Genomic DNA, 16689 nt, shown 5'->3' with positions numbered 1-16689 from the left:
CATTCTATCCATCTTGTGCATTGTTGTAAAATCTATGTGATTTTTTTGCGTATCCGTTGGAAGAATAAATAACTATCATTTTGCGAAAATGAAATACTAATTTATGTACTTTTGAAGTAATAAATCCGAGGAAAATTTGTTACAGCAATAGGTATTTTGCTACATGTATCAGTGTATAAGTACTATCGACCATTTATCATGCAATCCCATTTCGTGCCGTGTATATCCCAATATGCACATAGAACTAGTTACACACTTGATTGCTTGGTATAATGGACATCCTCCTTCCCTCGGTCAATGAGGTATAAAAATATTCACACCAATCAACAGAATTCATTCATAAACTATAATATATTTTAACTCCAATTTGAGAACCTGTACATCATTTTAATTAGGTTTATTTTGTATTTTCCCTGATTTAGTTAATTGGTTGCAACTAGTATGGTAAATAACTTTTTGGTTTTTAGTGATGTAGCTGGGTAACTAATGCAGGATAGACTCGCCTGAAAATCAAAGGGTTGCTGGTTCGATCCTGAAATAAGGTAGTAGCTTTTGAACTGTCCGAAAATTACCCTGTTGTCCTTGATAAATGGTCCTGGTTTAGTGAACAAGTCTTCTTAGTCACTAAGGCTTCATAGATAATTTCACTCCATTCTAGACTCATATTCAGCTTAAAATACACACCTAGGTGTATCTCGAAGAATTTAATTGAAAAACATCTAGGTGTGGTCTCGAAGAATTTAATTGAAAAACACCTAGGTGTGGTCTCGAAGAATTTAATTGAAAAACACCTAGGTGTGGTCTCGAAGAATTTAATTGAAAAATTATTTTAACAGCTTCTTATCTAAAATTGAATAGCATAAGGGAATGTGGTATAAGCTTTCACAATGTTTAAAAACATCTTTCAATAGTGTATGGACAATTTTTAAACATTCTTTGGATTCCATACTAATCGATATCCAAGCAAAACTAAACCTAAACCGCACGTCATTTCAATACATAAATAAACGTGGCTGGTAAAACATCCAAGACATTGTTTACGTTTACGGAATGAGTTCTCAAAACGAGATGGTGTCGACCTGCTGAGATGATATCACCACGTCTGCCAGCTACTTAAATGTAGAGGAGGGGAAAACGACGGCAAAATTACTTTACATTACATTTCTACATTAAGCCCTTTATGATTATGGAAGTTACTTTTTACATAAAGTATTCCTCAGAGGATAGAAAAGTTGCAAATAGGAGTACAATTCAACAAGCTTTTCCTTATTTTAAAGCTGAAAAATGTCGATTAAGCAATGATAGTTTTATATTAGTATACGCTCTCCTTGGTTTTCGTGAGAAAAATATTCAATTATCTTAATCAATTTTTTACTGAACAATTAAGGCTATTGTCACGCTGTTTCAATAGGTGCCTGCTAGTCAATGTTTACGTGCCTTAAAGGACAGCAAAGAGTTAAAATTTTATTGTATCTTAAGTCATCTATAAATCAATTTCCTGTTTTACCAAGCAAAAAATATACAACAAATAATTTATTTAGATAAACAAACGTTTTTTTTTTTCATTTTTGTGTTACACATCAATAGTAAATTAATAATATCAACTTTGGTAGAACATTGAGATTAGTGAGGAAATTAGTTAACTACAAACTTTACAAACAGAAGTCATCGCAACAAACCACCACCATGATCTCCTCGGTAACTGTCCACATAAAGCTGTTCTATGAAATAAGAGTTGTATTTCATTTCTCCTATTGACAAAGAATAATCCGATGAAGTGTTGAATGATTGGCAACAAACTATATTTAGCCTATGCTACAATCATTACTAACATGAACCCATTCGAAATAGTCGGCCATTGTTTTTTTTTTATCCATAATTTCACTTCCCTAAGACCAAGTTTCTACGTTATATTTACCCTTAAAGCCAGTTCCAGTTTAATAATATTATTGTTTATTTTACAAAAATAATTTATTAGTATCTTTGACTGACTAAAGAAAATGTATTATCCTTAAGAAAAATGAATAAAATTGTGTTAGTTTCTTAACTAATTCTTCTATTTTCATAAACATTAAATAAGGGTAAACAAATATTACTATAAAACAATAAATTGACTTTTAGTGAACTGTATTTAACTGGACCTACATAATATGTAAAAGTTAATTTTCACCACGTACTTCGAAATCTACAGTTTCCAATAGCCTAGAGGATACTGGAACCCTATAGTAGTAGGCCTATGTTTTCTGTGACTGGAGTGTACAAATTAACCTGCAGCGACTGTCCAAAAATGTATATCGGACAAACAGGTCGTTCATTCAAAAAAAGGTTTAATGATCATCTACCCAAGCCTAAATTGCGAACACAACATTCTAAGTTCGCTGAACACCTGATGAATGACAACCACAACGTAAGCAGCTGTAGTGATAACCTGGTTATTTTACATAAATGCACCAAAGGCTCCTTAATGAATGTCCTCGAATTTCCCATATAGGGAATAAGCTAAAACCCTAGTACTCATGGTAAGACCTGGACGCGGGACCGATTTTTTTTCGTTTTGAGGTCCCTAGAGGCCAAAAACACCATCCGTTAAAATTCATATATATATATATATATATATATATATATATATGTCCGTTAGCACGATAACTCGAGCAAAAATGATCCGATTTTGATGAAATTTGGTACAAACGTGTAAACCTACGTTTATTCGAACGAGTTCGCGATCCAGCTTGATCGGACTATGGGAACGGGGGTTTACGGGGGGTTTTATGGGGTAAAAATATGTTTTTCCCATTTTTGACCCAAAAAACATAAAATTTAGCAATTTCTTTCCAAACCACTTTGTAGAGCTTAAAAAAACAAATAATTTAGTATATTGAAGCGTTATTATGCGCCTAATGGTTACGGAGAAAATTCCAAAAAATTGTAAATTAAAAATTTCTATGTTATTCTTATGGAGAATAAGTAAACTGTTGTAGTTTGCTTGTTTATGATTATATTTTGATCAAATTTGGAAAATGTTTTTATTTCTTACTAACTATTAACATTAAAAAAAAACAGTTATACCCTCCCTGATGCGGCAAACCTAAGTACTTGTTAAACTAATTCTATTTAAATAGGGAATTAATGTTATATTTTTAAGTAGACATTTCAGTGTAAAATCCAATCAGTCAAATGGAAATTCGCTTAGACTGCAGGTTTGCTGCGGCGGGGGTATTAATTAGAAAAGTAGTTAAAGGTTTTATACATTAGTTGAAACCCCTTTTACATAGAGACATGATTCTGAGAAGAAAGTGGCAAAATACACGAAAGGATGATCTACAATATAAAATATTCACCTTGTCTAATTGCCAAGAGCTGAGAATATCCGCGCATTTAACTTCTGTCTTCTCATTTCTGGAATTACAAGTTTGTTTCTGCGAGGCTTTTAAAACCACTCAAGTAAACATGTGAATAAAAGAAGTTATAACCTTATTTCTAGAAATTATTAATAAAATGAAATGGAAGTGGAACAACGTTGTGCTTCAATCCCTCGGAGTGATAAGTCTAATATGACATTTATTATTCGGGACATAAAAGTTATGATAATTGTAAGACAAATAATAAAGTAAATTTGTACTTTAATACAGGATAATTTACCATGATATAGGATAATTTACATTTAGGTAATGGCTAAAGTTAACAATTTGATTTAATAATGATTATTAAATCATCAAACATTTGCAGGTTCTGAATTAAGTTTGGTGAATATTGCAATACTGAATTGAATGAATAATTTAGACAAAGATATAATTGGTATACTACTTCAAAAGTAAAATAATAAATACTATCCATATGCCTGCAATGAAGAATGAATTCATTAAAGAATGAATATTAATTTCCCTCCACCAAAAGAAAATGGTTTTAACATAGTTTTTTTAGAGATGCAAAATCAAAATGTAAAATAGCGTAATATAAATTAATATGACAAAGTTTTAGCAAATCAACAAAACTAACCTCAAGGTGCTACAGGTTTTTTGATGAAATTATAATCAGCATTCAAAGACTTTTCTGCAAGCAAGCGTGTTAAAAATGTTGAGGAACATTACATTATCCTGGCTTTACAGTTGCTAAAAGTAATTTTAAATGGGGGTGTTTGAAATATTCCTAGAAATATGTAGGTGAAACATATCCCTAAGTACAAACATATCACCCTAGTAAACAATGTTTACTTGCATAAATATTATTGTTTATTGAATTTCCAGAGTAAATGTTTTCTGCTTGATTGAAAGCTTAATCCAAATGTTTGCATTAGTTCCTTTATGTTTTAACAAACTTTAAAAATGTTTGATTCCTCTAAATTTGTTTGGATCATAATTTCCTGATATCAAATTAAAATATATTTCGAATTATTTTACCTTTTAATATTTCAGGATCAGCTAAGCCTTGTAGAGAAGGAATGTTCTAAAGCCGAGTTTATGTAAGTGTTAATGAGGTTTGTTGTTAATTGCCCAAAACAATAAACTATGAGAGATTTTACAAGGAAACTTTGCAGCTTGTTGTTTAGCAAGTACTTTCCATATTTGCAACTAAACTAAACCATCAATTTTGTAAAATATTAACATTTTAAAGGCGGTTGTGTTACTTCCAAACGAAAATATGAAAAGAATAATCTGGACATAATATTAAGCTATTTGGTTGCCGTGCAATTAAGCAAAGGATTATTCTGTATCATGTATCATAATAGCAGTAATAATAACTCGATACAGAACGTTATCTGATATTGAACCCTGTTGTATAAAACACTTGAACTGGATTGAAAAATAAACAAGTTATTGCTCAGTTTATTCCTGGTAGTGAAATGATAATATTTTTTATTTAACTTTATACTATGAAGTTGTTTGTATATTGTTTTCTGTCATTTTATTCATCTTTCTTCTCGTCTGAGATCGTCAGTATTTTTCGTCTAAATAGAAACCCACCAGCCTAAGATCAATCCTATGATTAAACCCAACAAGTGACGGCAAATTAAATGACATAATTCCACTGGTCATCAAAAGGATTAAACCCACGCTTTTGTGGTGGGAGTCCCGTGTTCTATAACCTAGACTATAAAGGTCCATTGTTTGTAATGATTATACCTTGCAGGAAGCCAATATAAGCAAATTGACTAAATATGATAACTTCGAATGGATTTTTTTTGTCATGATTATAGGTTGAATGCGATGAAGATGCACTATCCCATAACAGCAAAAGAAGTGACAATGTATTTTATAACTTATCAGTATTAACAATATTTTTATCAAAACTTTTTATATGGTCAATATCATCACGTCAGACTTCTCAACCAAAATAAAAACCATGTAATTAAACAGTTATAGTTTTCAATTCAGAAATGCAGTTTTCATGTAATAAATAAAGTTAGTCATGAAATAATAGAAACGCACATCTCATTACCTTTTGCCATTTATTTTAATTAATTCCTCTAATGAGGAGGATTTATTCATAATTACAATCAAATGCAAACAAAACTAAGCGATGGACCTTGTTGCTACTAATTAGTTATATTTCCATTTCTATAACAGTAAATTACATACATAATCATTTTTATACTTTGTAATAAAGGTTTGAGTAGATTTTAAGTTTTTTACTAAACCCTACAGTCGAAAAATCTAAAGTAAACTAACCTTCCATATACATAAATTCTCCGTTCTGTTTCGGTTAAGAAGTTCCGCAGTAGTGAGATGTTATGCATATTTGATAGCAGCAATGTTAACATTGATTATGCCATTACACCTTTCGTCACGTCCAGGTGATCTCTCAGACATGTCTTATGACCGGCGTTACTGTGTAAAATGGCCGCTACATGCATGTGAAACAAGACCCCATGATATAGGGGTGAATGAATATGATTAGTACATGAAGGGTATTATTTAGTTTTTTAACTTGGCCTTTAATCTGTACAATATTTCTTATATTTTACTCTATTATACTATGCCGATTTTCAAACTACACAATATGGAAAAACTACAAAATGCAAATAGATTAATACAATTGTATTACAAGAGGTGTAGACTCAGGGTTCTTGCACGTCAACCGGAGTTTATTGTGCATGCCTTGGCAACTAACTAGGTATATACCCGTGTCATTGACGAGGTGCAGGAGCTTGTCCAATGTCGTCCGTCTTCGTTAAGCTGAAACCCTACTGGACTGAGGCTGTTTAGGACTATGTCTTCTTCAGCCAGAGAAATGATTGCAGCTGCAGCAGAGACTGTAATTAACCAATGGGTTTAATGACTAAGCTCAATTCTGCCTCAGCCACTGGTTAGGGTTAGGTTGGTTGGGTTTAAAACTGTACTTGCTCAATTTTAGCGTCTGATTCATCACCTGGCTGCTTTAGACCAAATAGGACCATTGTAATAGTACCTAGTTGTTGCAATCAAGAATAGTGTGTTTTGCAGTCCCATCGGACTGGTTGCAAAAGTTGACACTCCTTATTATCATTGACGATTGCTAGAGTGTGAAGGTGTTTGCTTGAATGGCCAACTGTTACAGTGTAAGGCATTTAATATTGGAAACTCACAATGATTACAGTATGCAACCAGTACAGCTTAATACAATACTAGCAGACTCAAATTCAAAAATACACAAGGTGTAATCATTGAATACTATCTAAAACCAATGAAAGTCCTACTGAAAATATAACTTAATGCATAAAAAATTAAATTCAAACCATTCAGCGTATTATTACATGACGTACTGACGTAGGTATACATTTTCAAAACTAAAGTAAACCATTAAACAAATTGTTAGAGAGTCAATGACTCTTGACAGCGATGCCGTGGGTTCGGATCCCCGTGTATGCCGAAAAACTTGTTAGTAAAGCTCACCCTTGTACTGTACACTTTGCTGAAAATATTTTTTTTTGTATTGCAGATGCTCTTACATGAGTATTATGATCAATATTATACATGTAGCGAAGTGGCAATCGTGTACAGTATCCTATCCCTACATTGAGAGCCCATTATGGTCCGTCATGAGTTAAATATTAAAATGTCGATCTGCTGCAAACCCAGATAACCTTCTGCCATACTTGACGCTATCTGAATAAATAATATACTCAATGATCTACTCTAGGGCTCTTAACATTCTTATCCATATGGTATTTCATGATTTAGTATGGTCATTGAATATGGTGTAATTTCACAGCAATATACTATACGATAATAGTATATTTCGTACCTAGGGCCGAAAATGAGGTTTTGCCGGCTCGAGATAGTTTTTAAGTTCGAGACGAAGTCGAGAACTTAAATCGATCGAGAGCCGCAAAACCATTTCGGTCCGTGGTACGAACGCTATTTTTCACCACACTATACCCTATTACCACTATTCACCACAATAATAATGCACACTGATAGTCAACACAACTACAACTTTAAGGTTATGTGAAGAAATAATTTGAGGAATCAGCAAAAATAAAAATATATAGTTGCTAGGCAACGGTGACAATAACACAATTCTATTGAAATGCTATGGATTTTGATTATGTATTTAAAATGCATTCATGTTTTAAGTAAGTAAGCGGACAGCTGATTTTGCGGCCCCGGCCTGTAAAAACCTGCTCGGTCCCCAAATTATGGACAGCTGGCATCGCCAGCAAAACGTAACTTTCGGCCACCAATTAACGTATGTAATACAGCCAAAAACATGATAGTGTGGTGAAAAAGCCTTTTATTACATTGACATAACTTTTTATTTAGCTTTATATTTTTTAAGTCTATTGTATGTTTTTGTTGCACTTTTGGAAGCATTTTAGTATTTAGAATATAATCTAATTATTCTTACCTAAGTTGAGTTTCAGTCTACCATTTGTTTGTACTCTTTTATGTAATGGTTGTTTTGCCGTTGGACTGATAAAACATCAAATAGTATTTTGTAATTATCATGTGCCCGTATATTAACATTCATGGATAAACAAATTAATCGAATTTGGTTTAGGTTAATTAAATTAGTTTTTATGGTTTTATCATCCAAAATTCACTGTTTTGCTGCATTAAGAAACTTCAGGGGGAAATTCTGGACTTGGTCAAGTTTAGCAAGTGAAACTCTAAGTATGTATAAATGTTTCAGTGGGTGACATCAACCCTTTTTTATTTCCTAATTCACAACTGCCAGAATAAAAGTTGAAATATCTGCCCTATCATATAAAAGTAGTTCCTGTTACTTTTTGTTACAGTTTACATAAATTTCTAGTTTAGTAGGAACCATTTTATTATTTTTTTGAATGTGTTACTATAGACTTTCGTATTTGTTTAAATCAAATTAAGGGTTTTAGATACAAAACTGTACCACCGTATCTATGTAATTAAAAAAATATAAAGCCGTTCCGGGACTATTTTAACACACTGTATATGATTACTTCCGTATAGTTTAATCATAATATTATACAAGCGTGGTAATATTTAACCAGTCAAATGAAAATATTTAGGATATAAGTGAATAAATATCAAAAATGTTTCAAACTGTTCTTTTTTTTTTTTACTTACTGGAAACAAGTTATAAAGGTCAACGATAATTTTACTGTTCATTAATAAAATATAACTGAACTAATACAGGAAAATGATTTTTAATATATTGATAAGCATATAATTTATCCATAAATATATGTTTATGTTCCTCAATGTATTTATTTTTACCATGATTCATTATTTAAAAATGTATAACTGTTTTCATGGATGAAAACAAATATAAACATTTAGACTTGTATTGCATTCGTTGTTGGTCTGACTATTAGAATTGAACTTACAGGATTAATTAAATGGAACGGTATCAGTTATTACTCTGTTACAAAACTGTTTGAATTGTTTATCTCTACCTCAAATACAATTTCGAAAAAGTTTACAATGTAATACTAAGAGTTAGTACGCTTATATATATATAGCCAAAATTAGTATGTAATCCCTTCAAATTTAAAGGCGTGTGGTACCACTCCGGAACCTTACTACACTTCAGCGTAGGCTAGAGGCAAGGCCGCCCTAGATATACTGCGTATGCTGTATACACTTGATATACTGTATATCTAGTGCGGCCTTGCTAGAGGTAACAGCATCAAATCATTAATCCAGTGGTGATTGACGAGTTTTAAATTTAGACCTTGTGGGCAGAAGCCCTGCGTGCGTACCTGCACTAGTCCAGTTAACTTATACTTACTTACTTGAATACTTGATCACTTCATCGTTGACCAAGAAATGTTGGATAGATTGCGTCATTAGATCACTATACAAAAACACTGTTTACATATACATAATTAAACTGAACTGACGGATGTGACTCATTTGGGGAAGGCAAGTGGCTCGTCAAACAGTTCTTTTATAGAGTACAAGGGCCTGCTGAGTAGGCTCTGGCGAAGTGCGGATTTGAACCGTTAACGTCCCATATATAACTTATATTGATAGTCGTACTGTTAACTGAACGAAAAAAGCATCATGCATCATTGTGGTTGATTCTGCTTACTTGCCAAAAAAATTATATTTTCGTGAAAAGTGCAGCTTACATAGGCAAGTAAATATTCAATGGTAAAAAAATACTTTTTTTCAAATAATTTCAGATTTAGAGTGTAAAATAACTGTATTCGTAGATCACTGAGATTAAATGCCTTAATTTATCAATCATTCTATAGTATAACTCATGCCTACTAAGGTAGTCGAAAAATGCCCAGCCGGTTTTCAATGAAAGACTAATAAATAAACATTTTCTATCGTTTGCAATGTAAAATTATTCTAAATTGTATCGATATAAATCAATCAATGGAAACAGAGGTTGGGCAAACCTGTTTGACGTAGGTAAACAATTAAATAATATAATCAAACGCGTTACACCCTTGATTGCATGGATTAACTGAATCGGAACCACTCCAGTGATTAAGTCTTCATTTCTAATATGTGGAGAGGAAAATTACAGAATGTAATTGTTTGTTGCACTCCACACTATTGAATAATCAACGTTGAATCTAATCTGTATGATCTCTAGACATTTAATTAGTTAAATTTTGTTTATCTTTGTTCATACGTAAGATTCGGTTTAAAGGAGAACATAACACACATATCGAAAACGTAGGAGTTGTATTTTCGTTTTGCACTACAAATTTAATACAGACTTTAAAAGTGCGTTTTGGCATTTAGGAATACAAAATCTAATTGTTGAACGTATGAGATAGGTATATTTACCTAGCAAAATGTCTATAGCTTATGTAAGATAGCAAAACATATAAAAGCAAACTTTCCAACTACATGAAGTTATTCTACAATTCTTCAAGGAGTCATATGCAACATATAACACGTGCATTTTGATTAGAGAAAAGGGTAGAGTATTTTGTTGTCATTGACTAGAGTGTGTGTATTCATTTTTAGAATAGTAGAATAGTTATGTCGTTTCAGTTTAAAATATAAATTACTATCTTTTTAAGGAGTTAGATTGGTTTAGTGAATTCCGTTTATAAGGAATAAATTACTACTATCGAACAGATTTACCCTTTCGTTCCAATGTACCCAGATACAAAAAACGGCATTCCATTCAAATGCATGTGTATGTATGAATATATGTGTAAACATTTCACATACAATTTCGTAATTTCTTCCTAGACCCTTTTAACGAGAAAGGATAAGTAGAGGGGGTCTTTTTAAAGGGTCTTTCTAGATCCATAAAAAAGATTAACTACTTTAAAGCGTGTTTGGTTACGGGAAAAATTCCAAAAACCAGTAATTTTAAAATGCCCGTGTTATTCTTTAGTAATAAGTAAACTGGAGTAGTTTGCTTGTTTATGGATATATTTTATTAAATAATTTTTCATATTAAGCTATTCAATGTTTACAAACACACAATAGTTATTTGTGTAACTAGTGGTGAAAGTGGCACTTTGCTGCACACGAGAGCAATGTTTACGCACGAGCCGCAGGCGAGTGCGGAATGATCTCGAGTGCAGCAAAGGCCTTTTTCACTCGTGTTACACATTATATTTTTCCTACAGTCACTATAAAGCATATAAATAATTAGTCTTTCAAACACTATACAACACGCTTTTAGGTTCAGCTGGCAACACAAATGGTGCCCTAGAGAAAGTAGTACCCGCGGTCCGTATCACTCCGCTATTTTTCCTTGGCAAGAAATGTGCTCCGCGTTTTGAGAATATAGTTCCGTATGTTTTTGTAATTTGAAGTGGTTTCCGCGCCTAAAAAAATTCTTTAAAGGTATTTTCTTGTTTATTAAGATCGTAGGAATGTTTGAAAAACGTTTGAAAGAAAAGTCCAGAAAGTTCAGAAATACCGAAACTATATACACGAAATGACAGGTTAAATCGTAGTTATAATAGTCAATCAGCTGCTCATAGTATTATTATCTTTAAGTGTTGCCAACCTAATTCTAAGCGTACACGGATTACGTGCATAATAGAACCACGCTGTTTTGTGTTGTTTCGTTGGAATCCTGATGTGCGGCAAAGTATAAACCGTACGACAAAGTATAAACCGTACGGCAAAGTATAAATATGCAGCAATTAGCAGCTTTCTGTACTATAAACAGTACAAGGAAGCCAACTTCGTCGGGTGACTGTAGGAAAATTACCTTCCTTGTGACATAATTTCTTACTAAAACTAATGTTATTTCAACAGGGATTAAATCTTACAAGTTTGAGGACATATTTTAGCAAAAATTAAATTGGACAAAATGGTAATCTGCTTATTCTGCAGGTTTACCGTGTTGGTATTTTTCTTTACATTCGTTTATCTAAAGAAGAACCATTAATAATTTTTGGTTAATTGCTTCGTTTATAAATTTAACCCCGGCATTAACATGGTTTGATTTCCAAACCATTTGACGATGCAATCACAGCCTGGTTTCAATTCACGTGTGGTTTTCATTGGTGTATTAACGTTGTGGTTTCAATATACGTACGGTTACATTGTTTCACTTCGTAGTTCGTGAATAAGCATTAAATAAATTGCCAAAAACCATCTGCAATTGGGCATTGGTGTGGTTTGTATGTATACGGTTTAACAAGAAGTGAAAACTAATAAGTAGTCTATATGATCTTAGTTATTGAATTTCTTCTTGTCATAAATTTCTTCTTGTCCGCAGGTTAGCTACTATTTTAAACGCAATTATTTGGTATTTATATTTTTAAACCAATTGCTAAACCCTAAGTTTGTATTTAAGCTCGAATTAAGCTTTAACTAAACTAAATCTGAGTTTATTCTTTATAATAAACGGTTTTTTCTTTGTAACTAGTTTGTCATATCATGAAACTTGTCATTAAATAACCTAAAATGCCTATAAACTTAAAGTTTTTGACAAATTGGTTTACCTATATTTCATACTGCAATATTTAAGCCATACTGTGCGGTGTATTTATATTAGAGAGGAAAAAGTCGATAGGTTTGGTATAAAAGAGTATAATTTATTACGAGAAAAATGAATGCGTGATAATATGAGCGGTGATTCGAGACGAATGAATGCAACAATTAAAATTGACATATGGTAATGTGATGGGAATTACAGATGGACTGTTAAAAACAAAGACATAAAATTAATGCAAAAAACAAAGGCAACTTGACTGAACACATACAATGCATTACAATTACTGTAATGAAAACACATTCATACTATTAAAATCAGACACCATTAAAATATTGAAAATGACATACATTAGTTGCATAGTAATTTCATATTATATCTCAATCAATATGCAAACAATATTGTTTTGGTTGCTTTGATCCACGCCATTCCCATCCCTTAAGCGTGGTTTACATGATATTGTTTGTGGTTGTAGGCCACATGCTGTGATCAAAGGGTAGTACACCTGGCTATTTATACCGCCATAGAATTAATATTCAATTATATTCATAATATTTGAAATTCCATAACAATCTAATATTTTAAATTCTGAAAACATAGTTACGAATAATTTGATCAAAATATAGCAAACTAAATTTATAAAAAATACTAATGATGAAAATAACATTGTTTGGTTCTACAAAGGTTTTTTTGCTGTACTAAAACCAATTAAAATAAATTATTGCTTACACAACTGTTCTATAAAAGTCCTAGTTTATATGGGTAAGTAACTGAAATGCATTTTATGAAATATTTACTTTAAACGAGATAGTTATACCTTCTCAAGACAAAAATTGATAATTGAAAAAAATTTAACACAGTTGTTGATTATATGAGGACGACCTTCTCCAGCTATTTAAACGTATAGATTAAGAGATAATAAAACGACTTACTTACTTACTTACTTACTGCCGTGGCTCTTGGTACCCAAGGAGGTACTTTGCCTCGCCAACACACTGCCTCCAGACTGCACGATCCATTGCTTCATCCTCTCTTCTTCCCATTCTTCTCAGATCTCTTCTCACTTGATCTCTCCACCTCAACTTGGGCCTTCCAGGAGGTCTTCTACCCTCGGGGTTGTTGTTTAGGGTGTTTCTCACTAAGGATCCCTCTTCCTTTCTTAACACATGGCCTGCCCATCTCAATCTCCTACTTCTCACCTCAGCCACAATATTTGGGTCCCTGTACAACTCTCTCAACTCCCTGTTGTGCTTAACTCTCCATTCTCCGTTTTCAAAGGTTGGTCCAAAGATTTTCCTTAGAATCTTGTTTTCGAACACTATAAGTCGTTTCTCAGTTCTCTTGCTTATCACCCATTTCTCTGAGCCATATAGTAATACTGGTCTTATTATAGTTTTGTATATACGGATTTTAGTTTTCTGTGAGAGTAGGCGAGAACTCAACAATTTGTGGCATGCCGATAAACTTTTATGAGCTGCATTTAATCTTTGCTGAATTTCAGAGTCTTCCTCATTATTATTCGTCAGCATTACTCCTAGGTAAGAGAAATTATTTACTTTATAAAATTTATGTCCTTCTATTTCTACATGATTCTTATTATTTAATTGGATAGCTCTTCCACATTCCATTATCTTGGTTTTGTCTACATTGATATTTAAGCCAACTTTTTTAGTGTGGTTTATGAGTTTTGAGACCATAACTTTTAGTTCTTCTTCGTTTTTGGCCACAAGTGCCACATCATCAGCAAATGCCAGGATATTAATGTTGGTTCCCATAGTAATTCCAGCTTCTAGCTTTTGTAGTTCTTGTAGAGAGTCTTCCAGAGCTAGGTTGAATAACAATGGGGACAAACCATCTCCTTGTCTCACACCAGTATTTATATCAAAATCCTCTGAGAATTCTCCATTGACTTTAACCTTGCATTTAGATCCTGAAACAGTTGACTTTGATAGATTTATTAACTTTTTAGGTATTCCATACTTTTCCATTACTTTCCAGAGTTTTCTCCTAGTGATCGAGTCGTACGCTTTGGAGAAGTCAATGAAAAGGCAGAGAAAGGATTTGTTGAATTCATAATATTTTGCAATTGCCTCTTTCAATATAAAAATTTGATCCGTGGTTGATCTTCCTCTTGTGAAGCCGGCTTGATGGTCTCCTATGATATTTGATGTATACTCCTCTAGTCTTTTTTGTAAAATCTTTGATAATACTTTATAGGTGCAGTTAAGGAGGGAAATTCCTCTGTAATTGGTGCATTCTTTTTTGTCTCCTTTCTTGTGAATGGGAATGATAACTGCTTCCTTCCATTCATTCGGAATCAATTCGTTGTCCCAAATATCAATGATCAATAATAAAACGGCAATAAACAAAATATCATTTCACTCTAACTTTTTTGTTGGGGATTTTCCCCGTCTATTTATTTTATTACAATGCTTTATTTAAATAAATATGGTATTTTAATGTAGATAAATTCACTAAGAATAATTTACAAAGAATAATCAATATTACTGAAAGTATACCTATCTATTTTACAGTGAATATTAAATTGTTATTACAATAGGTTGGTAAATGCCAAATATTAACATTATTACTGTGTTACCGTAAAAACTCTTTCAGCAAAAGAAAATTCCAAAAATTGTTAAACCAAGAACATAGGTATATTTGTGGATGATATTATTTAATAACATTGATTGGCGAGCATTTCCATACATAGGTACAGTATTGGTGTACAGTATGCACATGACAACAAATTTCTGATAATTCATAATACAACTTACAGGCATAAATATACTTTAAACGCAGAATATCATTTTTATGTTGCAAGAAACATGCCTGGCCTTATTCTGGCACAAACGTTGACCATTATATTGATACACACCAAGCGTGATGGGTTCGTGTCAAGTGCATCAGCTGATTGAGTTAAGTTGGAATGTGAATTGATTCAAAAGTCATAAGAAAATATCTTTCCACACTAAACGTACAGCAGAGTTTCTTTATTTTGTGAGACAATAAAATTGACGAAATATCTGTAAAATGTAACTACAAAGCCAAAATATTTTGCTTTTGAAAATAATAAGTACCAGCATATTACAATCAAAAGAGAGTCAACTCTTTCCAATAGATTCTGTAACGTTCCTTTAATAATGACACTTTGTGAACGAAAGTAGTTTTAGTCATTATAAAAGTAATTCAAAATTTGTTGATTTTTGGGAACGGCTTAAAACTAGATTTCGAATGCATCTCATGTTTAACGCAATTAATTACCACCTTTGCAAGTAGGGTTTTATTGTTGAAAAGTTTGCTTAGTCTAATTTAAAACAAAAAAAGGACAGAAACGAAATAAGAATAAAAAAACATCATAAATGTAGACGCATTTTTGTAAAATCAAAATAGTAGTATTGTAATCAGGCGAAAATGTTTAAATGGGTGGACAGTGGACACATAATAATTCTAGAACCTATACAGTACCAAAACATGAATCAGCCAAAAAGAGTAGGCAATAACGAACAGCAGAAAGGATCATTTACCATATAAAATATTCACCGTGTCTAATTGCTAAGAGCTGAGAATATCCACACTTAAAACTTTTGTCTAATCTTTTACTGCCATTGCACTTTATCTTAATTTTATTCCTAATGGGCTCTAAACAATTTAGGCTCCAGGCATTCCAAGCGAAATAGTTTGTACGAGTGCTACTGTAATAAAAGATACTTTGGTGATCATAACCAGCAAACGAATCACTAAATTGATTAATGAAAATGGTTTGAGCGTAATAATATACAATGGTATGTTAGTATATTTCATACGTTCACATAAGATATGCGATCTATATTTTGTATCAGTATGTATAACAAAAAAATTGTATCTAATAAAGATCTTATATGAGAAATTAATATTTAACTTTTCTTTGCGTTTAATAATTTTATGTTTTTGTAAGATCATATTTACAAACATTAAAACAACATTTGGGTACTATAAACTAATTTCTTCAATTAAAATGTTGATTACTTAATAATTCCATAAAACTAGTTTTAGTGGGAATGCTTGATTTAGTTTCAGAATTCATTTATTTAAGCAGTAACTAATTAAACTAATAACGGTTGCTTACCAACATGACTATCATATATTTTTTTCGATATATCTTTAACTACCTTTGAGTGGAATATTTTTAAACAAAACATTTGAAGAAATTGTAAGAAAATTAACTAGGATTTAGGGACAATTCAGACACCTCGATCTTAAACACTCTTAAATATTTTTATAATTTTATTAAAACCTTGATTTTACATTGTTCCTTATTCAGTGACAATTTACATAAGTGGACATTCTATTTCCATATTAAATGCATGGACAATTTTAGAA

General features: G+C 32.1%; 1 protein-coding gene across 1 annotated transcript in view; it reads right to left on the bottom strand.

Annotated features, from left to right (window-relative positions):
• The window catches only part of LOC128997545 (hemicentin-2-like), a 106833-nt gene that overhangs the window by 29912 nt on the left and 60232 nt on the right, over positions 1-16689 (bottom strand). Inside the window, exons 2-5 of the mRNA XM_054423185.1 lie at positions 14180-14257; positions 13276-13687; positions 9194-9255; positions 6120-6250 (exon numbers count right to left, since the gene is read on the bottom strand). Coding sequence (XP_054279160.1) covers positions 6120-6250; positions 9194-9255; positions 13276-13687; positions 14180-14257 — 683 coding nt within the window. The remainder of the gene's footprint in view (positions 1-6119; positions 6251-9193; positions 9256-13275; positions 13688-14179; positions 14258-16689) is intronic.

This window comes from Macrosteles quadrilineatus, unplaced genomic scaffold, assembly GCF_028750875.1.
Source record: "Macrosteles quadrilineatus isolate MER2022 unplaced genomic scaffold, UCM_ALF_1.0 Scaffold_6__1_contigs__length_79288215, whole genome shotgun sequence".
Taxonomy (NCBI): domain Eukaryota; kingdom Metazoa; phylum Arthropoda; class Insecta; order Hemiptera; family Cicadellidae; genus Macrosteles; species Macrosteles quadrilineatus.
Note: the sequence above shows the minus strand (reverse complement) of the source record. Positions and strands in the feature narration are given on the sequence as shown.